Here is a 24,828-nt window from a genome sequence, read left to right on the forward strand (position 1 = left end):
CCAGGTGGTTGTCCCCCCCCCCCCCCGCCACTTGCTGGCCCCATGTGTGTAAATCTCTTGACCAAAGAAGCTGAGTTGAAGAGAAGAAATCCTAATGTTTATTTGTTAATTTTTGGGAGAAATGAACACACAAATCCTTTTTCCAAAACACAGTTTTATATTTCATCTATTTTAGCAATTTACTGAGTATGTCCCTTTTAGATAAGTGACTCTTATCAGAAACTTTAAAAACAGTGCCCAGCATCTGAAGTGTTCGGGATTATTTCCATTCCTCTTCTGACCGCCGTCCTCTGATCTCCAGCCCTCCCCTTCTCACTCCACGCAGCAATGTGCAGCTATCTGCTGCGGCCATGGCTGTCCCAGAGTCCTTCCCACCGATAACAACTCTTCTTATCACTTTGGCCAGAAGAGCCCTAAAAGATGCGGGAGCTGGAAGGAGCTGGGCGTGGACTGATGGCATAAGCAGCCCGCTTCGCCTCAGGAGCCCCTTGCTATGTGACTGATAGAGGGGGCACTGAGGTCCTCTGCCCCGGTGAGCCGGGGAGGGGGGAGCTCAGGAGTAACAGGGCCCTTCAGGCGTCTGAGGTCAGTGATGCCTGATGGTCTCTGTGAGGTGGCCCTTGTCCCTGGCAGGCCCCTACTTAGACTGTGGTCAGGACTCGTCTGCTCCCTCACCCAGCGTCCAGTGCCCCTGTGGCTGTGGGGCAGGCGGGCTGCTCTGTGGGGCACTCCAGAGGTGTGGGCGCAGTCAGCCTGGCTTTGCAGTAGACGCTGCTCAGGTGTTTGTTCTGAGCCCTGTGTAAGGACTTCGTTCTCTGCGTCTGCCCCTCCTGTCAGCTCCAGTGTCTGCACACCCTTCCCTGCCTGGCTGGTCCCTCCACTTGGCCTCCAGCTCCCGCCCCCACTCTTGCATTCCACAGCACACACCTGCTCCTTCCTTCATGAACCTGCCTTTCCTGTCTGTCCTTCATCTAGCTAGGGATCCCCGTGTGAACCCCTAGGCCCAGGCTAGAGGCACGTGTCATCCTCACAGCGACAGCAGCAAGTCAAGGACTGCTGAAGTTCCTTGTTCACAGGTTCTGGGTGCTGGGCCAGGTGCTTTCCCTGCATCTGACTTACAGCGAGGCCATGCAGGCTGTATCGTTCGTATTGCCGTTTTACAGATGGAGAAAAGGACACAGTGAAGTGGAAGACTCACGCGCGGTCAGCCAGCTGGAAGGCAGAGCGCCCAATCCCCTGGTTCTTAAGACCACCTCCAGGCCCTCTCACCGCGTTTTCCCCGCTGCTCTACTAGGTCACACGGATCCCTGGTCAAAGTTCCACTCATTCATTCAGCAGATATTGTGTCTTTCACATATGCCGGTCGGTGTAGGCATGTATGCTGTTCACTGTGGCAGTACAGCAGTCAACAAAACATTCCAAAGTCTGGGGCCAGCAGGTGGCGTGGGGATGGAGGAGGCTGGCTCTCACATGACCAGCTTCATGGTTTGAGTCCTAGAACTGGTGGCTTGGGGACTAGGCTGGGTGCATGTGCACACGTGCCCCCCAAAAAATCCCAGAAGAGATCTTACATGGCCATCACCCCAGGGGCTTATTTCTAAAATGAGAAGTTCCAAAGCATTTCATGTCCTGGTGGGGAGGTAGACAGTAACCAAGTGAAGCATTGAGCATGCCGGCAGGCTGGTTGGTCTGTCTAGATGCACCGAGGTGCTCAGAGCTGACTCTCCCTGGGGAGAGCAGATTAGAATGAAGATTTCTTTTTTTCTTTTTTTGGAGAGGTTTTTGCTATAGGGTGCGTGCTCTCACCAGAAAGACAGAAAAGCGAGAAATCACCCCCCAGAGGGGATGGCCACGCTGCAATCCCTTCTCCTCTCAGGATCTTGGGCATGCACACACACGTGCCTGGTGTGAGCTTAAGCCACGGGATCTGGGACTCAAACCATGGTTGACTACATGGGAGTCCAGTGACATAGCCATTAGGCCAACTGCTGGTCCCTAGCATGAAGATTTTAAGGCCAGGTGAGAGTGATTATCCAAAATGTTTTTAATGTAAAAGGCTCACATGTCCAGAGCTGTCTGTCAGCTAGACAGCCACAGGAACTGAGTTTGTGCTACTGGTTTATGAGGGTTAGAAGGCAGACAAAATGATACGTTTACCTACGGCATTAGCATTAGCAACAGCACAGATGCACCTGCTATTCGCAGAGTGTGGAGAAGTCCCTTCACCCAGGGCTGCGTCCAGGTATGTCCACCTGGGAGCTTCGCCCAGGGCTCTGTGTCAGCCAGACCTGCCAGGTTCCAAACAGGCGTCTTATCAGTACCATATGCCCATAGTACTCAAGTGGGACCCAGTGGAAAGGAAGCCTCCTGGCCGCCACCCCCTACTCACCCAATACACTCTTAGAAGGAACCCATGCTACCTGTTTGTTGCTGCTCTTCTAGAAAGTTTTGTGCCTGTGTAAATTTGGAAAACCAATGGGCAAAAAAGGCCCCCAAATGAACATTTGTGTCACAGACTTGTCTTGCTAGTAGCATATCTTGGTAGAGTAGTCCTCATCCATATCTATAGTGTCACCTCGTTCTCTGAAAAGTTCTCTCTTCCTTTATTCCCTGAAGGAGAGAGTGAGACAGCAGCTCTAACAGGTCTTGATGCCAGATCCATGCCCATCCCAGAGAGCCTAGCATACTCAGGGAGGTCCATGTCTTAGACTCGGGGCCTCTCCTGTGGGCCAGCCTTGCAGGGCATTGTATTTTACTGCCCTACCACTATCTGGCACCCTAGAGATCTCCTATGTTTTTGTTCCGGGTTGGGGAGACCACACAGCAATCCCCTTCTCCTCTCAGGATTTTGGGGGACACACACACATGACTGGCGAGAGTTTTCTTGTTTTTGTTTGTTTGTTTGTTTTGTTTTGTTTTGTTTTGTTTTAGAGAGAGAGAAATCACCCCCCAGAGGGGATGGCCACGCTGCAATCCCTTCTCCTCTCAGGATCTTGGGCATGCACACACACGTGCCTGGTGTGAGCTTAAGCCACGGGATCTGGGACTCAAACCATGGTTGACTACATGGGAGTCCAGTGACATAGCCATTAGGCCAACTGCTGGTCCCTAGCATGAAGATTTTAAGGCCAGGTGAGAGTGATTATCCAAAATGTTTTTAATGTAAAAGGCTCACATGTCCAGAGCTGTCTGTCAGCTAGACAGCCACAGGAACTGAGTTTGTGCTACTGGTTTATGAGGGTTAGAAGGCAGACAAAATGATACGTTTACCTACGGCATTAGCATTAGCAACAGCACAGATGCACCTGCTATTCGCAGAGTGTGGAGAAGTCCCTTCACCCAGGGCTGCGTCCAGGTATGTCCACCTGGGAGCTTCGCCCAGGGCTCTGTGTCAGCCAGACCTGCCAGGTTCCAAACAGGCGTCTTATCAGTACCATATGCCCATAGTACTCAAGTGGGACCCAGTGGAAAGGAAGCCTCCTGGCCGCCACCCCCTACTCACCCAATACACTCTTAGAAGGAACCCATGCTACCTGTTTGTTGCTGCTCTTCTAGAAAGTTTTGTGCCTGTGTAAATTTGGAAAACCAATGGGCAAAAAAGGCCCCCAAATGAACATTTGTGTCACAGACTTGTCTTGCTAGTAGCATATCTTGGTAGAGTAGTCCTCATCCATATCTATAGTGTCACCTCGTTCTCTGAAAAGTTCTCTCTTCCTTTATTCCCTGAAGGAGAGAGTGAGACAGCAGCTCTAACAGGTCTTGATGCCAGATCCATGCCCATCCCAGAGAGCCTAGCATACTCAGGGAGGTCCATGGCATAGACTCGGGGCCTCTCCTGTGGGCCAGCCTTGCAGGGCATTGTATTTTACTGCCCTGCCACTATCTGGCACCCTAGAGATCTCCTATGTTTTTGTTCCGGGTTGGGGAGACCACACAGCAATCCCCTTCTCCTCTCAGGATTTTGGGGGACACACACACATGACTGGCGAGAGTTTTCTTGTTTTTGTTTGTTTGTTTGTTTTGTTTTGTTTTGTTTTGTTTTAGAGAGAGAGAAGGATATTTTTTTACTATAGGGTGCATGTACCAGCTGGAGAGACAGTCAGAGACAGAGAGAGGGAAAGGGAGATTCCCCCCCCGGGGGGGGGATGACCATACCACAGTTCCTTCTCCTCCATTCTCCTCTTAGGATTTTGGCACACGTACACATGCGCCCAGCATGATTTTCAAGCTGCCAAGTCTAGGACTTGAACCACGGTTGACCATGTGGGAGTCCAGCCCCTTAACCACTATGCCACCTGCTGGTTCTGCACCTGGCATGAGCCACCGGGTCCAGGACTGAAACCACGGTCAACCATGTGGGAGTGCAGCGATGTAACCATTATGCCATCTGCTGGTCTCCCTCCTTTTTAATGACTGCATGGTATTTATAAAATAAACACTGCATAATTAACTCAGCTTGTCCTCCATTGATGATGTCGGATGCTTTGATTCTTCTACTGGTAAAAGCAATGTGGCAATGAACGTATTGGGCTCCGTGTATTTTGCGTACACAGGAGTGTAAGTTCAGTCCTTAGAGGTGACATTGCTAGAGCGAAGGGATTGTCTGACCCAGTCGTGGTAGTGGGGGTTTGTTAACATTGCTCTCAGTGGTCTAAGGCCACATGGGAGGCCCAGGTTTGATTCCCGTCTCCCCTAAAAGCCAGGTGTGCTTGTGGGCTCCTGTAGTCCCAGCTGCTTGAGAAGCCAAAGCAGGAGGGATGCGGCATGGCAAGACCCCGCCTAAAATAAAGGAAGTACGTGTATGTTCTGACTGACGGCCAAGTTGCTCTCCATTGAAGCTATGCCAGTGTGTATTCCCATGAATTTGTTATCAAACTGCCTGATCTTTGCCAATTTAATAGATATGAAATCAGGTATCTTTGTAGTTTAAATTTGCATTCCTCTGGGACCAGCAGATGGTGTAATGGCTACGTGGCTGGACTCCCATGTAGTCGACTGCGGTTCGAGTACTCGACCCCGGGGCTTAAACTCATACCGGGCACATGTGCGTGCGTGCCCCAGATCCTGAGGAGAAGGGATTGTGGGGTGGCCATTTCTCCTGGGGGTGATTTCTTGCTCTCTGTCTCTCTGTCTCTCTCTTTCTGGTGAACGCTTGCACCCTATAGCAAAAACCTCTCTTTAAAACATACACACACACATACATACATACATACATACATACATTCCCTTCCCTTTATGAATGCAGTTACCTGTGACGTATGTTGTTTCTAATTGAATTTTCTTGATATTTTCTGATAAGACTCTATCCCTTGTTTTTAGATGCATGAACAGTAGTGGTGTTCTTATTTTCATATCATGCTGATATTCCAGTGCCTTAATTCTCAAAGGGGTGATATTAAGAAGAAACATAACACACACGTAATGGATCCCTGACGCTGGTTTCCAAAGCTTATGTAGATACAATCAAGAGCTTACCCAGCTAGTTTGACCTCAGGGTCTTCAAGGTACAGTCGGGGCTAAGGTTTGACAGCGCAGAGCACGGACACAGGCAATGTGACCAGGGATGAAGGCAGGGAAGAGGCCGGGAGATCTCCCTTGCTGGCTCTCAGTCCTGCCTACTGAGGACGAGACGACCAGACCAAAAAGTCGTCTTCTGCAGTGCAAGGATGACCTTGGCGCCCACGTGGTCAGCTGCTTGTCCTCTCCTGGGCTGGTCCCTCCTAGGTTGGTGGTCCAGGAGGAAGCTCCTGGCAGCCACATGACACTGACCGTGCCAGCGCCCCGCGAGTGAGCGTGTGCCCGTGTCTTCCAGCCGCGGTTGGGTTTCTGGCTGTGTCCAGTGTCATCACCATGTCCGCCCCTTTCTTCCTGGGGAAGATCATCGATGTCATCTACACCGACCCCACGGTGGACTACGGCGACCACCTGACCCCCCTCTGCCTCGGGCTCAGCGGCGTGTTTCTGTGTGGTGCCGCCGCCAACGCCATCCGTGTCTACCTCATGCAGACTTCAGGTGAGGGCCCCTCGCCTCGGGGGAGCATGGGGGAACCCACAGGCTTGGTCTGGCCTCAGATGTAGTGGGCCCCAGGCCGCAGTGCCGCCTCCTCCCGGTGGCATGTCCCGTGGGGCAGGTCCTCGTGCCTGGTCCGCTGTTGGAGCCATGGGTGTTCGTGGGTCAAGCGCTCTCTTCTCCACTGTCCTTACCCCTCTTGGAGCTGAGCAGGGTGGCCGCGTCAGGCTCCCGGCAGGTTGGAGAACGGCACCGGGCGTGCGCCTGTCTCCTCGTTAGCAGGGCCGGGGTGACAGCTTTCCCAGCGTTTCCACAGAGAGGCCTGGTGTTAGCCGTAGGTCCCCGCCAGGGGGTCACAGAGCCCGGGACGCCAGCTCCAAGGCCATTGCTCCCCGCCGCCTGGTGGATGATTAACCAGCTCTTGCCATCTGACGGTTTGGTATAGGAAAGGGTTGTCAGAAGAATAGTCAGTCTTCGGAAGTTAATAGTCACCCTTCTTTTAAACGATACTCTTAGAAAGCTCTCAGTCACGTACTGACGTTACCACGGTATCTCACGGTCTCTGCTTACTAAGAGAAAGCACACGTTCCTTGCTGATGTGTGACTTAGTACTCTGGGGCTGGGGTAGGTCTGTCCCCGTGGGTGGGACACGGCACAGTGGACGTGCTCAGAGGCTGCCCTCAGGAGAGCCGTTCTCCAGGCCAAGCTGCTGTGTGTCAGGTGGCCACCCCTGAATGGCGGTGCCCAGCTGTCCCCGAGGTGAAGCTGCCCTGCTTGCTCTCGCAGGTCAGCGCATCGTGAACAGGCTGAGAGTTTCCTTATTCTCCTCGGTCCTGAGGCAGGAGGTCGCGTTCTTTGACAAGACTCGCACAGGAGAGTTGCTCAACCGCCTGTCCTCAGACGCTGCACTCCTGGGGCGCTCGGTGACGGAGAACCTCTCGGATGGGCTCCGGGCTGGTGCCCAGGCTGCTGTGGGCATCGGCATGATGGTAGGTCAGCCACCCTTGGTCACTTGCAGGCTGAGGGGAGCCCCAGGCCATCACCCTTGTATTCTGTCACACGTGGCCGGGCACTGTCCTGGACACTGCAGGGATCGCTTCCTCCCATGTAGCCTCCTGCACCTTTTCCCCAGAGCGAATTACCTGGAAGATGGACTCTCGCATTGCAGTTGGGTTTTTGAGAACGTGTGAACTCGGGCTATGAAGGCAGAAAAGAGCACTGGGCGGAAGGAGCCCGGGGTGCCCCGAGTGCACAAAGCCGTCCTGCCACTGGGAGAGCTGTGGTCCCGCAGAGGAGCGCCCTCCCTCTTGGCCTGTTTTCTGCCCTTACAGAGGGCTCGAGCCTGTGGCCTGTGCCTGCCTCGCTCGTTTACACGCCGTCTGCTCAGACCGGGCTGCTGGCTGGGAGAAACGCAACACAGCTCACATCTGAGAGTTTAATGCTCTGGTCCTCTTGTGGCCACCTTTATTTAATTGTTACTTGTTTATGTTTTTTAAACAGAATTATTTTATTTAATTTTATTTATTATTATCATTTTTCAGTTTGACCAGAGAAAGAGAAAGAAAGTGAGAAAGCAAGCTGCCAGGTCTAGAATTTGAACCATGGTCGCCCATGTGGGAATCCAGTGCCTTCACTTCCACGCCTCCTGCTAGCCCCTTATTTACTTTTTTAAAAACCAAAAGACATTTCCCTGGAGGAATGACCATGCCACAGTCCCTTCTCCATCCTCCTCTCAGGATTTGGGGTACACACAAACATGCACCCAGTGTGTTTCTCAGGCTACCAGGTCCAAGGTTCAGCTGCACAGTTGGCCATGAGGGACCAGCCACCTTAACTACCATGCCAGCGGCATGGATGCAGATGCTGGGTGTGACCCTGTTAGTGGGGAGCAGACGGGGCTCCCTGTGGCCTCCTATCCTGTCTCCTCCCTCCCTGTTATTGAACATCACAGTCTAATATACACAGTATTAGTCAGGATAAAACATGTCTGCCATGTTACTTCTGGATGGTTTCACGGGGTTTATGGAAATTAAAGACGTCTGCAAAATTCTACCAAAAAACATGTGCAACTTGGAGATAGCACTTTCTAGTCTGCTACTGATTCTCTGTCTCTCACACACATGCTCGCACACGAATGTGCACACACACCCTGCATCAGGATGAGGATGTCCTGCCACTGTTTGTAACAAATGCCTCTTGCCTCTTTGTTTCTGATAGTTTTTTGTCTCACCTAATCTGGCCACCTTCGTTTTGAGTGTGGTGCCTCCAATGTCCATCCTTGCTGTGATTTATGGACGCTATCTACGGAAACTGACCAAAGTCACACAGGATTCCCTGGCACAAGCCACTCAGGTAAAGGCCTCTCCCTGGCTTCGAGGCTCCAGCGGAAGGAGCTCTGAGCCACGGTGCTAAGGGCAGACCCTCAGGGACGTGCGTAGGCCTCTCAGCAAGTTCTCTTCCTTTCCTTGCGTCAGACCCCATGATCCCCCAGACCTGAACTACTCTCTCTGTCTCTTTCTCTCTCTTTTTTCAAGTTTATTTACTTCTTTCATGAGAGAGAGAGACAAGCACCTTCAACAGGGTTTCATACTGTGGTTTCTGCCCCCGACCCTCACCCCCAGCCTTCCCAGCCAGCCAGGGCCAGCGTGAGCATGTGTGTGCCCTATGCATGCAGGCTGAGGGGGCCAGGCTCACACTCTTCCTTGTGGGTCCAGCATCATGTAAGCAGCACGTCTCGCTCGCACCACCCTGCTGCCTACTCTGCCTTTTAGACAAGGTTTCTCCCTATCCCAGCTTGACCAATGAGCATCTCACTTCCTGCCATCGCTGTTGGTTACAGACCCAGCTTGACCAATGAGCATCTCACTTCCTGCCATCGCTGTTAGTTACGGGGCACAAAAGCTAATCATGTTTGTTTTCTTAGGTTTTTGCATAGGGCCCATGCACTTGCCAGAGAGACAGAGAGGGGATGACCTCACTGCAGTCCCTTCTCCTCTGCTCTCCTCTCGGGATTCTGGGCATGCATGTATTTGTGCCCAGAGTGATTTTTTTCAAGCCACTGAATCTGGGACTCGAACCACAGTTGGTTATGTGGGAGTCCAGACCCTTTAACCACCATGCCACCTACTGGTCCCATGTTGAAACTAGTTTCTGGGTGAATGCAGAATCCTTCATTAATGTAATGAAATCACCTTTAAAAGGCTATGCAAAACCATTTTTTTAGGAATTAACATTTTCAGGTTATAGAACCATGCCTGTTTATCATTGAAAATTTTGAAAAAATACTCTTAGAATTAATGTTAATGTTTTGGAGTCTTTTTTTTCTCTGTATAAAAATAAAGTTCTGCATCTATCTAGTCATCTGTTTTTCTTCTTGTCTGTGTATGATGTGCGTGGATAGTTTTCTTCCAAAAATAGGATTGTCCAGTACCCTGTGCTCTGCTCCTGGTTTGCTTTGTTTTTACACATTGTTATGTCTCCAGCAGCTTTCCCTCTATAGTGCCTTAAAAATGGACTGCGTTTTAACTCCATATCAGGGAATTTTTCAAATGTAGCCCTCTCCCCCCTGAAATGCATTTATTGTTCTCCCAGCTAGCTGAGGAACGGATTGGAAATATAAGAACCGTGCGAGCTTTCGGGAAAGAAATGACTGAAATAGATAAATACACCAGCAAAGTGGGCGACGTGATGCAGTTAGCAAGAAAAGAGGCGTTCGCTCGGGCCGGCTTCTTCGGAGCAGTAAGTGAATCACTGTGGAAAGAGTGAGTTAGCTCTTATGATTCTGAGAGATTTTTATTGTGTGGCTCTTGCCATAAATAGGAAATAGTTGTATTCTACTTGAAGATAGAGAATGATTTTCTTTAGAATATTTTCGTGAAAAAGGAGGAAAGCACATAGAGGAGTTAGATAAAGTGAGCATGCGTGAGGTCAGGCCCTGACTCAGTGCGGCAGGACCTGCGGCAGCTGTCTGGGGAGCCGGCTACCCTGCTGTTCTCACTGCACCCCAGACCTGTCGGACTCAGCGGGCGGGGGCGGGGCCACTGTTGGAGTTCACTCTTGTTGTTTTGTTTTGTTTCTTTTTCTTAAGCTGTAGGGTGTATGTGTTTGCTTGAGAGAGAGTCAGAGAGAGGGAGACGGAGAGGGAGAGACACAGAGAGGGAACCTTCCCCACACCAGGGTGCTGGCCATACCGCAGTCCCTTCTCTTCCATTCTCCTCATGGGATTTTGAGCATGCACATGGACATGCCTGGTATGATTTTTCAAACCATCGTGTCTGGGACTCAAACCACATAGTTGCCTGTGCGGAATCAAGCTGCCTACCTTAATTTCTGCACTACCCGCTGGCTTGCAATTTGTGGGTTTTGTGGGGATTTTTTTTTTTTTTTAGAAATTTTTGGTATAGGGCACATGTGCTCACCAGGGAGACAGAGAGACAGAAAGTGAGAAATCGCTCTTTGCGGGGATGGCCACGCTGCAACCCCTTCTCCTCCAGTCACCTTTCAGGATCTTGGGCTTGCATGAACACATGCCCAGTATGAGTTTTAAGTTACTGGGTCGGGGACTTGAACCTCAGTCAACCACATGGGAGTCCAGCAGCATAATCATTACGCCATATGTTGGTCCGTTTGTACTGGAGAGGACCTTAGAGTGATGCAGTCATGGCCGTGATTCCCAGACAGGGAACAGTGGCCCTTACCACAGACCAGGCCTGACAAGTCAGAGCAGGTCTAGATGCAGGACTCTAGCGCGAACCCAGTGTCCTCACTCTGGACTTGTCATAGAATACACAGACATGCCACAGATGTCTCTCCATTTCCTCTACTTAGGGAGGGAATCTTTAATATTTTTTTCCTTTTGCAAGCTGAATAGATTGACTAAAATAGGAATTCGATAAGTGATTTAGCTTCTAGATTTTACTGGTGATGAGATTATTTCCTTCATTGTTACAGTTTTTTTTTTATAGGTTTTTGCTGTAGGGCATGTACACTTACGAGGGTGAGGGAGGAGAGAGACAGAGACAGTGAGAAGGAAAGTAAGAAATTACCCCGCCCCCCAGGGGGGATGGCCACACCACAATCCCTTCTCCATTCTCCTCCTGGGATCTTGGACATGCATGCACATGTGCCTGGCCTAAGTTTCAAACCATTGGATCTGGGACTTGAACCATGGTTGGCCACGTGGGAGTCCAGCAGCCTAACTGTATGCCATTTCCTGGCTCCATTATTGCAGTATTTCTGAAGGACTTGAGGGTGTGCACTTGCCAAAGAGACAGAGAGAGGGACAAAGCACCCCACAGTAGGGTATAGTCATGTCACAATCCCTTCTCCATTTCTCCATCCTGTCAGGATTTTGGATGCACACACGTGCTCATGCGTGCAGACACACACACACACACACACACACAATGCCAGGGCTGAGATTCAAACCACAGTCAGCTGTGTGGGATCTGGCTCCCTTAACCAATAGGGACTAGGCCAGCCCTTGGTGGGGATTTTACTTGGACTTCAGGTGAGATGTAAATACTGGGAAGAATCTTGTGCTAATTAAATGCAGACAGGAAATTGTCAGCCATGTTGATACCCTTCGCATTCTGGGTTTGGCCCCCACGTGACTTCTCTGTTTTCTTTCAACAGACGGGGCTGTCCGGGAACCTGATTGTGCTTTCTGTCCTGTACAAAGGGGGGCTGCTGATGGGCAGTGCCCACATGACGGTGGGCGAGCTCTCTTCCTTCCTGATGTATGCTTTCTGGGTTGGAGTGAGCATTGGAGGTATGTCCTTCACAAGATTCAGGGAGGTGCAAATTAAAAGTCAGGGTATCATTTCTGAAATCCTGATTTAAAAAAAAATTTTTTTTTTTTTTAGGCTTTTGCCATGGGTGCATGCACTCACTGGAGAGAGACATTAAGAGACAGAGAGAGGAAAAGTGAGAATCACTCCCCAGGAGGATGGCCACTCTGCAGTCCCTCCTCCCCCATTCTTCTCCTGGGATTTTGGGTACACACACACACATGCCCAGCATGATTTTCAAGCTGCCAGGTCTGAGGCTCGAACATCAGTCAGCCATGGAAGAGTCTAGCGCTTTAACTGCCACACTACCTGCTGGTCCTTTGAAATACAGACTTCCATGGACTCTCATTTTGCTCTACTTCTCGTCAATGAACTGTGACTGGAAAAACGTCTCCTAGGACATTGTTCCAACTGGGCTTTTCAAAAGAAAGAAAGTTGTGACGATGGCCCTCCCACGTGGGTGGGCAGCCCCTGGATCTGGAGGTTCAGAGTCCACGCAGCCCTCACAGAGCTCGGCCTTGCTCCGGCACAGCCGTTCCCAGCCTGCGTGGTCCGCAGCTTGCTCCCCTCTTCACAGATACAGGGAGGAGGGAGCAGGTGTGGACAGGGAAGCCCACAGAGCCAGGAGAGGGGTAGCTTCATGACTGGCAAGTCACCAGGAATGCAATTCCTCTTATACAAAGTCACGAGTACTCAGAGAGAACAAACAATCCAAGCGGTAGGTTACAAAGTGCCAAACAGGGTGTCTGGTTTTGTCAAGACTGTCAGCATTTGGTGTTCACTGTCTGTTACCGATAAAGGCAATCCCAGACTGGGAAGCCAGAGCTGGGTGAGGTCTGTGAGGTCACTTCTTTGTGACTATTTTCTGTACCTTTCCTAGGTCCCCAGACAGCAGGGGCAAATGATTTTCTGCCCTTCGTTTTCCTTACTGTCTTTGAAAAATAAGATGGCATGGTGGTTAAGGTGCCAGCCTCCCACATGGCTGAGTGCAGTTCAAGTCCTGGACCTACTGGTTTTCTTTCTCATCTTCTCTCTCTCAGTACTGAACACACATGCCCTACAGCAAACTGAAATAATAATTATAAACTTTAAAATAATTTAAAAATAATAAGATGGAAAGAATAGGGAGACAGCTTGCGGTTTAATGAACAGGTATCTGACGAGCCAGAGTTTTGTTCCAGGGCTTTGTGTCTAATTGTTGAGGCTAGAGGCTTTCCCTTAGACTTCTACAGGCATGTGAGGGTATTTTGTGGACGGAGATTTGCAGAGACTCCAAAGTAGCATTTTAGTTCTGCTTGATGGTCTTGAAGAAAAGCCAGATAAAGATGGCTGGGGTGCCAAATGAACTGGGAAGTGAGAGGACCAGTTCAGGAAGACCGGGCGTGGCAGGACACACCCCACTGCAGGGGGTATGTCCTTTCCTTCCCTCTTTGTCTTTCTGGCAAGTGCTTGTGCCCTCTGGCCAAGAAAAGGAAGGAAGGAAGGGAGTAAGGGAGGAAGGAAGGAAGATGAGTGGATCCCTGGGGCTGGCCAGTGTGCAATAGCCCTGCAGTGAGCCATGACGCTGCACCTACGAGGGACCCAGTGAGCTCCCTGTGCACACCGCATGCATGTCCATGGTCTGAGCTGTTGAGGCTAGGGTGGATGGTAGCATGAGGACCCTGTTGGGTATGCCTGTCTCTCTCTCTCCCTCTCCCTCTGTGTGTCATGGTGGATGGTAGCATGAGGACCCTGTTGGGTATGCCTGTCTCTCTCTCTCCCTCCCCCTCTGTGTGTCATGGAAGAAATAAAATAAAAATAAACTAGTGGGATCAGCAGGTGTCATGATGGGTAAGACTCTGGACATCCCTACATGGCCAACTATGGTTCGAGTCCCAGACTTGATGGCTTGCTTTCTCACTTTCCCTCTCTCTCTGTGCATGTCTCTCTCTGGTCAAATTAAAATAAATGAATGAATAAATAAAATAAAATAAAATACATAATTCTTTAAAAATAAACTGGTAAAAGAGAAATTGCTAGAATATTTACTGTTTACCAAATTCCTCATCATTTTTAGCTTATGTGAACTTTATATTCATTGAGTACCTGAAGAGGAAGTTTGATTCTGTGGATTTGTCTTTAAAATAAATGTTTAGGTATTTTAAGATAAACATTGTATCTTGCTTATATTGCTGTTTTTGTCTAGTTAAGACATCTTCTGTAGCATTGTGATTCTAATTGACTAGTTGATTAATAGAACTAAATGTATTTATAAATCCTGTGATCAAGGACTACCCCTTATTAGAAATCACTGAAATCGAAGGGGGAGAAGCCGAAGGAAAGCGAGGGTGTGAGACGGACAGAATTCTGAATACCGATTTCTAGGCAGCTGTCTCAAATCCCTTTTTAAGCTGCAAGTTTTATATTAGAAGCAGGTTATCATCCCTACTCCCAGAGGACTGGAAGGAGCTGTGACAGGTTCCTGGTGCGGGTGATGGTCCGAGCGTGGGCACCCCCCTCGGTCCCGGTGGTGGTCCGAGCATGGGCCCGCCCTCGGTCCCGGTGGTGGTCTGAGCATGGGCCCTCGCCCTGTCCAGGTGATGGTCTGAGTGTGGACTCTGCTTCTGTCCTCAGGTCTGAGCTCTTTTTACTCGGAGCTGATGAAAGGCCTGGGTGCTGGGGGGCGCCTCTGGGAACTCCTGGAGAGAAAACCCGAGCTGCCTTTTAACGGTAGGTCTGACGTGGGCTTAAACATACATGGCTTTGGGCCTTAGGCCACCTCTCTGCGCTGCCCGTGAAGGCCGAACCTAAGGACAGAGTCCCTGCTGCTCACAGGGAAGGGGCCGGTTTCTCATGAGATAAGAGTGAGGAAGAATGGCTGCTGGGTCACTCCCAGGCCACAGGTGGGGGTGACAGCAGAGTGTGCCACCCCCCACCCCCACCCCCACCACTCACCTCCCTGCAGCTGACAGTCACCGCCCATGGCGGCATAGAAGATGGTGCCCCCATGACATGAATAGGAAGGTCCAGCCAGTCCACCAGATAGGTCTTTCCGTGGTTCTGTCCACCAGATAGGTCTTCCCGTGGTTCTGTCCACCGGATAGGTCTTCCCGTGGTTCTGTCCACCGGATAGGTCTTCCCGTGGTTCTGTCCACCGGATAGGTCTTCCCGTGGTTCTGTCCACCAGATAGGTCTTCCCGTGGTTCTGTCCACCAGATAGGTCTTCCTATGGTTCTGACATCTGCGTGGGCGCTGGGTGGAGGAAGGGGTAAACATATCAAAAACCTCTAAACTTCCTGGTATTTCTGGGTGGGGGTGCTGGTGCCAGTTGTCTGCCGCCACCTTCGCTCTTGTAACTGGCTTCCCTGGAGATACAGGGCATCGCTGTGAGGAGCGCCTCCCTCAGCCCCTACAGCCCCAGGACGTTGCCGGGCAGCCCCAGTCAATAGTGACAGCCCAGTGTTCTTCTCCACAATGAGCAGCTGTAGGCATGAAGCCACCTGGGAGGCCAGCAGCGTTCCAAGGCAACCGCAGGTTAACACTGGCGAGGGCCAGACCTCCGAGTCCCACCCATGACCAGCCCAGGCTGTCGTATGGTGTTCCCGTTCATCACCAAGCCTTCAGATTGTTTCTCTGGGCAGAGAAGATAAGCTCCAGACCAAAGGCACAGGACAGAGGCAGTGGCCCAGGGAGGGTGCTGTCTGAACCAGACTGCCCGAGGATGGATCTTGGCCCCCTGTGGTCCTCACTGACCTCACCAGGAAAACTGGGATCTCAGTTTCTAGGTGTTGGGGTTGTAAGGCCCAGTGAGACCGTGTCTGGGCAGTACCTTGTGCCGAGGAGGCACGGGGCGAGCTCAGCCAGAATCGAGGGTGCGCGGCCAGACTTGCCTTCTAAGGCTCCCCTGAAAACTGCAGGGACCATCCCCATCTTCCATAGTCAGACGTGCAGGAGGCCGAGTTCGCGGGGAGCTCTCGGGGCTTTGTGTAATTAGTGTTCCTTCTTCCGTTTCAGAGGGCACCATTTTAAATGAGAAAAGCTTCCGAGGCGCCCTGGAGTTTAAGAACGTGCATTTCACCTATCCAGCTCGCCCGGAGGTACCCATATTTCAGGATTTCAGCCTCTCCATTCCATCAGGATCTGTCACGGCGCTGGTTGGCCCAAGTGGGTCTGGCAAATCAACAGTGGTTTCGCTGCTGCTGAGGCTGTACGACCCCGTTTCTGGTGAGTGGTTCACATCCTGTAGGGCAGGGCCTTCCCCGGGCCCTCCTTTTACTCCTGCTTCCGAGCCTGGAACTGGGTTGGACCATGCAGGCACCTTCCAGCCTGACAGCGCCAACAGCAGTGGGTGTGCTCCTGGGAAGAAATTCCTCAAACAGAAGGCATTTGTCAGGGTGTGACAGCTCACGCCCATCAGGCATGTCGTATGTTTTCTGTCCTGTCTCTTCAAGTCACAGTGACTTCCTGAATCCCACCCCACCGCCCATCCTGGTGTCTCCTCCCAGCATGCTCCTCTTGGGAGCAGGTGGACAAGTCTAAGCCCTGCTAGCTGAGGGGCACCCATGTCCCTCTGAACACCCCTACCCAGGGGCAGGGCCCTGCAGCACCACCCTGTGCCAGCCGGTGTGCCCAGAGAAGCACCTGGAAGGCCCCACTGCATCCACAGCTACATTTGGCACTCAGGGAGTCCGGTCTGTGGAACTGCCCATTGACACTCTTCTGAGTTAATAGGGATTCTCTTTCTTTCTTTTTAAAAAGAATTATTTATTCAATTGTATTAATTATTTATTTTATTTTATTTATTTTATTTTCAATTTGACCAGAGAGACAGAAACAGAGAGGGAAAGTGAGAAAGCAAGCTGTCAGGTCCAGGACGTGAACAGTGATTGGGCATGTGTGAGTTCAGTGCCTTAACTTCTGTACCACCTGCCAACCTCAGCAGGGCTTTTCTGTCTTGTTTTGTCTTGTCTTTGCCTGCCTGCCTGCCTGCCTGCCTTCCTTCCTTCCTTCCTTCCTTCCTTCCTTCCTTCCTTTCTCCCTTTCTTTCTTTTTTTAAAGCTGTTACCTCTAGAAATGAGGCAACAGCTTTATTTAGACACTTTTTTTTTTTTTTTGAGAGGTTTGGCTATGCCCCAATCTCTTATCCTCCATTCTCTTCTCGGGATCTTGGGCACGCACACACATGCGCCCAGTGTGAGTTTAAGCCACCAGATCCGGGACTCGGACTGCGGTTGACTGCATGGGAGTCCAGTGACATAGCCATTACGCTAACTGCTAGTCCCAGAAAGAAATATTTAAGGAATGATAAAAGAGCTTAAATACAATGGCAGGGTTGACAAAATTGATTCCAGTTCAACTTCAGGACACTTTCCAGGCTTCACTCAGATCAGGCCTTCAAAGTGCCGCAGACATTGGCGTGGACAGAAGCTGCAGAGCTATGCAGCTGCCATCCTGGGGCCTGGTTCCAGGACGATGGTGCCCCCTGTGCTGTGTCTGTACCACCTCACGGCTTGCCCCCCACCCCACGTTCTCCTCAGAATCCAGGCTTTGCACAGTGCATCTTTTGGTAGAATCCTGAGTCAGAGGAGACCCCCTATGAGCTCTGGGGTGCAGGACACAGGCTATGGACTGGATGGTGGCCATTAACCATGGCATGAGGACAGCAGACTCAGTGGTGGCATGATGGTTGAGGCTGCTGGACTCCCACATGGCCATCCATGGTTCAAGTCCTGGATCTGGTGACTTGCTTTCTCACTTTCTCTCTCTCTGTCTCTGTCTCTCTCTCTCCCTGGTCAAAATTAAATAAATAAACAAAGTTAAAATAAAATAATTCTTTTTTAAAAAGCCCTTGGGAACCAGCAGTTAGCGTAATGACTGTTTCGCTGGATTCCCATGTAGTCGACCATGGTTCACATCCCAGACCCAATGGCTTAGAACTCATGCCAGGCGCGTTTGCGTGCGTGCCCAAGATCCCGAGAGGAGAATGGAGGAGAAGGGATTGTGATGTGACCATCCCCCCGGGGGGTGATTTCTCGTTTTCTGTCTCTATATCTCTCTCTGTCTGTCTGGCAAGCGCATGCGCCCTATAGCAAAAACCTCTCAAAAATAAAAAAAATAAAAAATAAATAAAAAATAAAAAAAGCCCTTTTCAACTGAGAAATTCCATAAGATATCTTATTTTTAAATTCCATCTGGCTATTTTGGTTATATTTTCAGTCTTTAGACAGCTGAGTCTGAAACTTCCCCAGGGGTTCCTTCTGTGTTTACGATAGTGCCCTGGGACACCCTGTAACCCTCCCCTCTCCACAGGAGCTATCAGTCTTGATGGCCATGACATCCGTCAGCTAAATCCAGTCTGGCTGAGATCCAAAATTGGAACAGTGAGTCAGGTAAGAAGAGAGGCTTCCATTTCTACTTCGCTTGCCTTTGAAATTGCTTTTTCTTGGTCTTGAACTTCTCAAGAGAGAACGAGTGGATGCTTTCTAGATGTGTCACACCAGCCCGCCCACCTCCCAGGGCAAGCTGTTTAGGTTTGCAGCCGCACTGTTTCCTGGACACCTGAAGCACCAACCGGTTAAAGCACTGGCGTTTTACCAAAAGCTGGAGACTGACATTACTTCGCGAGGCAGGTGACCCAGAACATGGGGAGAAAGTGACAGAAGCTCTTACTCGCGCCTTGTTAGCTTCTAGGTGCTCCTCTCCAGTCCCCATTTTCAGCCCCAGCTACAGCCGTTCAGTTTGTGTGAGTTTCAGGGACCCAGAGATTTCAAAAGCTGGAGACTGACATTACTTCGCGAGGCAGGTGACCCAGAACATGGGGAGAAAGTGACAGAAGCTCTTACTCGCGCCTTGTTAGCTTCTAGGTGCTCCTCTCCAGTCCCCATTTTCAGCCCCAGCTACAGCCGTTCAGTTTGTGAGTTTCAGGGACCAGCAGATTTCAGAGCGGAACGTTCATGTAATGTGGTGGCTTGAAGAGGCCATTTTCACCAGACCATGTAGGGCGGGGCATCTTGCCATCGCCATCTCTGTCACCAGCCAGGAGTGCAGCGGGCAAGCCTGGGCCTCCTCCCATCTCGGAGCTCCTCGCCCAGTGAGCCTCCCATGCCGTACTCCAATGGGTGAAGGCAGGGGGGCAGGGACAGGGTGCTCAGTGTGGGTGTGGACGAAGAGGCTGGACATGTGCTGACTCTGGGGACTACTCCTTAGGCCCCGTCAGAGTGCTCTCTTCCCATCTGCTTTGTGTGTATTTCAAAAAGCAATTGACGGAGATGAATTCCCCCTCTGTCCTTCATGGAAGGCAGATGGACTTGGGGTTCCGCGTGCTTCACAGTTCCTGAGGGAAGGGTGCACATTTCTGAAGCTCCTACTGTATGCCAGGTGCCATGTGGGTAGCTGCCCTGCGTGTCGCGTCCTGCAGCATGAGGTCAGTCCTGTGTGTGGTAACGTGAATCTTCAGAACTCTGCTGGATGAGTTTGTGAAGAATGAAGAAGCACAGCTAAGGAAATTATCTTCGAGAGCACTTCCATAGCTTCTAGGCTATAAACTGTCCCAGGCTCCACTGTCCTCACCAGGCCTGTCTGGAGCCTGTGTCGAAGTTTGCAGCAGGTATGTTTTCTCTCCGATTTGCAGGAACCCATCCTGTTCTCTTGCTCTATTGCTGAGAACATCGCTTATGGTGCTGATGACCCTTCTTCAGTGACTGTCGAGCAGGTGGGCAAAGTGGCCGAAGTGGCCAACGCAGCAGCTTTCATTCAGAACTTCCCCCAAGGCTTCAACACAGTGGTCGGAGAAAAGGGTGTCCTCCTTTCAGGTGTGTTGTCGTTACTGCCTCGTAGCGGAAGCTCATGCCCCGGGGACCCCTGCGGACAGTTCCACGTTGCAGTGTATTTTGTTTGTCTGTTTTTGCTTTTTGCCATAGGGGCATGCACTTGCTGGAGAGAGTCAGAGAGAAGGAAAGTAATAAATCCCCCGGGGGGGGATGGCCATGCTGCAATCCCTTCTCTATTTTCCTCTTGGGATTTTGGGCACACAGGCACATGCACCCGGCGTGTTTTCAAGCTGAAAACTGCAGGACCCAGGACTTGAACTGCACAGCCAGTCTTGTGAGATCCAGCCATCCCAGCCTCCACGTCATCTGCTGGTCCCTGCAGTATTGCTTCCTAATTAAGTTTTTGTCCTTAAAGTTTATGAAACTAGCTTTCCCACTTTCCAGATCTCCATTGCGGACGCTCACTAGTTCCTTCACCCTTACCCTAAGGTGTGCCCAAGACCTCACTGAGTAGGACTCCGCCATAGCAAGGGCTTTCTTTCTCTTGCCCTTTTTAAAAAATAATATTCCTTCTTTTATATATATATACATATATTTTTTGATATATATGTATGTATATCAAAACTCATACTGAAGAATGAGTTCTGGGTTGCAAAAGAGGATTTATTTTTTGCACCTGTCTGTGTCAGTCTTTACAGTAAGCTTTTTCTGATATGAAAAAAGAGTTGTGCAACTCCAGACCCTCCAAACTGAAGAAAATAAGACAGTCGTGGTGACAGGGTGACCTGCCCAGGGAGGCAGAGCCCATGTGTCGAAGCGAACTGGGGCTGGAAGTGCACTTTGCCTCCCCATTGGCACTTCTCGCAGTAAACCAGGGCTCGACACACTTTTTCTGTAAAGAGCCAGAAAGTAAATATTGTAGGTTTTATGGGCCACATATGACTTCTGTCACATATTTTTGTTTTAAATAACCCTTTAAAAATCTAAAAAGCGTTTGTAGCTAGAAGAGGGTCACGCCGGAAACAGATCGGGCCACGGGCTGCAGTGCAGAGCGGACCTGGCTGTGGGCAAGGCCGGCTGTAGAGCAGCAGGAGTCCCAGGGAAATCTTGGCACCGGGAGTGTTTCTTAAGGCTCTTTCTCTTTAAAATATTGTTTTTCTCAGGTGGGCAGAAACAGCGAATTGCAATTGCTCGAGCTCTGCTGAAGGTAAACCTGAAACATGACTAACTTTTTTAATCTTGTTTTTAATTAGGGACCTTCTCATTTGTCATTTGTTATTTTTTTTTTTTTATTATTGGAGGGCAGGGTAGGTGTATGGCTGATGGTGTATTGTGAAGTAGATAAGTTGGGAGTTCCATTGGGTGTATAGTGCCCAAACCTAACAACTACTCCTGGGAATCAGGAGCCTAGTACTATGTTGGGGTGTCAGAGGGAGTCTAACATGGGGACCGTACACTGAGGAGGAGGGAGTCTAACACAGGGACCCACACCGAGGAGGAGGGAGTCTAACACGGAGACCACACACCTGAGGAGGGGGGAGTCTAACACAGGGACCCACACCTGAGGAGGGGGGAGTCTAACACGGGGACCCACACCTGAGGAGGAGGAAGTCTAACACGGGGACCCACACCGAGGAGGAGGGAGTCTAACACGGGGGTCACACACTGAGGAGGAGGAGGAGGGAGTCTAGCACAGGGACCCACACCAAGGAGGGGGGGGCAGTCTAACACGGAGACCGCACACTGAGGAGGGGGGAGTCTAACACAGGGACCGCACACTTAGAAGCGTGTCGTCCAACCAGTGAGGCAGTGAGAAGTGCTTAGACAAGACTCCCGGGAGAAGGAAGAGCAGTTTTAGCTGAAAGTCAGACACTTTTTTTGTTTTGCTTTGTTTTTCTATGATTTTTGCCAAGGGATATGTGCACTCACCAGAGAGGGAAATTGAGAAATCACCACCCCGCCCCCTGCCTGGGCAGTCCCTTCTCCATTCTCCTCTCAGGATTTTGGACGCACATACACATGCATGCTTGGTGTTTTTCTTTCTTTTCTTTTCTTTCTTTTTTTTTTTTTTTTGCCAAGTCCAGGATTCAAACCTTGGAGTTGGCCATATGAGATCTAGTGCCTTAACCATCATGCCATTTGCTGGCCCTAGAGCTTTTCTTTTTATAGATTGTGTTGTGTTATTGACAAAATGATCTTATGATATCCATAAAAATGCCAAGCTATGCAGAGCTCCATATGGATGCACAGTGGCTCCTGCAGGGAAGGCAGGTTCACACCCTCTCACTTTACATTGTTACTGGACACCGTATTGGGTTGTCAGAAAAGCCATGACATAGTTTTCCTTTTTCTTTGCTTTTTTTTCTGAGAGGTTTTTGCTATAGGCACATGTGCTCACTGGAGAGACAGAGAGAAAGCAAGAAATCTTCCCCGGGGGATGGCCCCACCACAATCCCTTCTGTCCATTCCCCTCTCGGGATTGGGGCATGCATGCACATGTACTCAGCATGAGTTTCAGTCTCAGGCTAGAGTCTGGGACTAGAACCATGGTCGAGCACGTGGAGGTGGAGGTCCAGCGCTTTAACCATGACATCACCCGCTGGTCCCAAGACTTATTTTTTTCTGTTTTTCTATGTAAAACTGCGTCATGATTTTTCTGACAACCCAGTATTTTAAAGGAAATGATAGCTTTCTCTTTTTCTATACTGTTATTCTCACTGGTTTATTGGTGATTTTACAAACAGCTTTAGGGCCAGCAGCTGGTATAGTTGTTAAGGTGCTAGACTCCCACATGGCCAACTATGGTTTGAGTCCTGGACCTGGCAGCTTGAAAATCACACTGGGCACATGTGCATGTGTGCCTAAAATCCCAGGTGGAGAATAGAGAGGGGACTGTAGCCTGGCCAGCCCCCTGGGGGTGATTTCACACCTTCCCTCTCACTGTCTCTCTCCTCCTCTCTGGTGAGCGCATGCACCCTATTTTAAAAGCCTTAATTAAAAAAAAAGCTTTGTTGAGGTGTAATTTTGTTATTAATATTTTAAAATAATTATTTCATTTAACTTTATTTATTTATTTATTTATTTTAATTTAACCAGAGAGGGACAGAGTAAGAGAGAAAAAGGGAAAGTGATAAAGCAAGCTGCCAGGTCCGGGACTCGAATCATGGTCGGTCATGTCGGGGTCCAGCGCCCTTAACCACCAGGCCACCTGCTGGCCCCTGAAATATAATTTATATACCATGAAATTCACCCATCTTAAAATGCACTTTTGGTGACTTTCAGTAAATTCATAGAGTTGTGCACCCGACCCAATTCTGAAATATTTCTACCCCCAGAAAGTTCCCTCGTGCCCACTTGCAGACTTGCCTGCCCTCACCTGGGCCTCAGGATGCCATGAATCTACCTTCTGCCTGTCTACACTTGCTTCTCTGACACTTCAGATAGACAGGGTCAGACAATATGTGGTCGTTGGCATCCAGCTTCTTTCAGTTACTGTAACGTTGAGAGTCCTCCCTTTTTTGCCCTGTTGGTATTCCATTCTTACATTGCCAAGTAGTACTGATACACCACCCCATCCGTTATCCATTCACAAGCTGGCGGACTCTGAGGTCCTCTGAGTTATAAATGTGAACCAATTGTATCCACCTTTTTGTGGAGTATGTGTGTTTTTTTTTTTTTTTTTTAAAGAATTATTTAACTTTTTTTAGTTTGACCAGAGAGAGGGAGGGAGAGGGAGAGAGAGAAAGCAAGCCTCCGGATCCAGGACTCAAACTACAGTCCAGCCATGTGGGAGTCCAGTGCCCTTAACCACCACACCACCTGCTGGCCCCTGTGGGGGAGTATGTTTTCATTTCTTGTGTACATACTGGGAATTTATGTTTTTTAATAAATTTTTTTTTCTTCTTCAGAATCCCAAAATTCTTCTCCTAGATGAAGCAACAAGGTGAGAGAGCTTGACGTGTGTAACTGTGCTCAGTCCCTCCTTCCTGAAACCTCGTTCTGGGCTTCCAGGCGGTAGAGCCGAAAGAGCCTTTCTGTTCGTGTTTGAGAGTGGTGATGTCCAGGTTGGTAAAGGCAGCTGAGAGGCAGGGGCAGACGGCCCTGAGGCAGGGTCCTGGCTCCGACCCAGACACCCGGGAGCTGAACCCGAGTGCTCTGGCAGCCACAGCTGTGCAGACCACGTTCTCTTATGGCACAGTAGAGTGCTGTGGAGGGCAGGGAGTCCCAGGCTGCTTCCCGATCCATCTTCAGCCCAAGCAGTTACAACTTTGGCCATAGTGCACATCCCCTGCTACCATCCGGCCAGGGTGCTGGGAGCGCGGCTCGGACGTGTGCCTGCCACTGACCTCTGCTTCCTCCTGTGTGCTCTCCTGGCAGCGCCCTGGATGCCGAAAACGAGCACCTCGTCCAGGAAGCCCTGGATCGCCTAATGGAAGGAAGGACGGTGTTAATCATCGCCCACCGTCTGTCCACCATCAAGAATGCTAATATGGTGGCTGTCCTTGACCAGGGGAGAATTACCGAATACGGGAGACATGAAGAGCTGCTTTCCAAACCAGATGGCACATACAGAAAACTGATGAACAAGCAGAGCTTTATTTCCACATAAAGAAGCAATTGCTGGTAAACCGAGTATGAGGGGCTGCGAAGCCGAACAGCACTGCAGGGAGAAAAACCTTAGAGACCAGAGGAAATCTGCAAATTGTACTGCAAGTTATTTGAAAAATGAGTATTTTTCCCAAAGTTTGTAAAATATTGTTCTCGAGACCTTTTTATCCAGCTTTAGTAATTGTGACTTTCTACATGCCATGAGCGTGAGCGTCACTGTCAGGTTCACACTTCCTTCTGTCTCGGAGTATTTTCACTAACAGCATGGGCCGCACTTTTCCTCTGCCCACTGTTGTAGATTGAAGCTATGTCAAATGACAGCTTTAAAAAGGGAATTATCGGGACCAGCAGTTAGCGTAATGGCTATGTCGCTGGACTCCCACATAGTCAACCGCGGTTCGCGTCCCGGACCCAGTGGATTAAAACTCACGCCGGGCACGTGTGCGTGTGTGCCCAAGATCCTGAGAGGAGAATGGAGGAGAAGGGATTGCGTCATGACCATCCCCCCTGGGGGGTGATTTCTCGCTTTCTGTCTCTCTGTCTCTGTCTGGTGAGCCACGTGCCCTATAGCAAAAACCTCTCCCCCCCCGCCAAAATAAAAGGGAATTATAAAAGGCCTGACTATTTTAGGCCAGTCTGCCAATCACTGTGCCATCCTCTTGGTAGTATTCTA

The 24,828-nt window shown here is 50.1% G+C and overlaps 1 protein-coding gene and 1 non-coding gene across 2 annotated transcripts in view; one reads left to right on the forward strand and one right to left on the reverse strand.

The window, feature by feature from the left end:
- ABCB10 (ATP binding cassette subfamily B member 10) overlaps positions 1-24,613 on the forward strand; it is a 27,463-nt gene extending 2,850 nt beyond the window's left edge. Inside the window, exons 2-13 of the mRNA XM_006146021.3 lie at positions 5,813-6,013; positions 6,797-6,999; positions 8,228-8,362; positions 9,602-9,748; positions 11,645-11,780; positions 14,413-14,508; positions 15,793-16,002; positions 18,088-18,167; positions 19,409-19,589; positions 20,711-20,754; positions 23,456-23,490; positions 23,925-24,613. Of these exons, the coding sequence (XP_006146083.2) occupies positions 5,851-6,013; positions 6,797-6,999; positions 8,228-8,362; positions 9,602-9,748; positions 11,645-11,780; positions 14,413-14,508; positions 15,793-16,002; positions 18,088-18,167; positions 19,409-19,589; positions 20,711-20,754; positions 23,456-23,490; positions 23,925-24,156 (1,662 nt within the window). The 5' untranslated portion in view covers positions 5,813-5,850 and the 3' untranslated portion in view covers positions 24,157-24,613. The remainder of the gene's footprint in view (positions 1-5,812; positions 6,014-6,796; positions 7,000-8,227; positions 8,363-9,601; positions 9,749-11,644; positions 11,781-14,412; positions 14,509-15,792; positions 16,003-18,087; positions 18,168-19,408; positions 19,590-20,710; positions 20,755-23,455; positions 23,491-23,924) is intronic.
- On the reverse strand, positions 20,148-20,279 carry LOC114007379 (small nucleolar RNA SNORA40). Its single transcript, XR_003549017.1, has one exon. It is a non-coding gene; the product is annotated as a small nucleolar RNA SNORA40 (small nucleolar RNA).
- Positions 24,614-24,828: the final 215 nt, after the last annotated feature.

Source organism: Tupaia chinensis, unplaced genomic scaffold (genome assembly GCF_000334495.1).
Source record: "Tupaia chinensis unplaced genomic scaffold, TupChi_1.0 Scaffold000161_3, whole genome shotgun sequence".
In the NCBI taxonomy this organism is placed as follows: domain Eukaryota; kingdom Metazoa; phylum Chordata; class Mammalia; order Scandentia; family Tupaiidae; genus Tupaia; species Tupaia belangeri.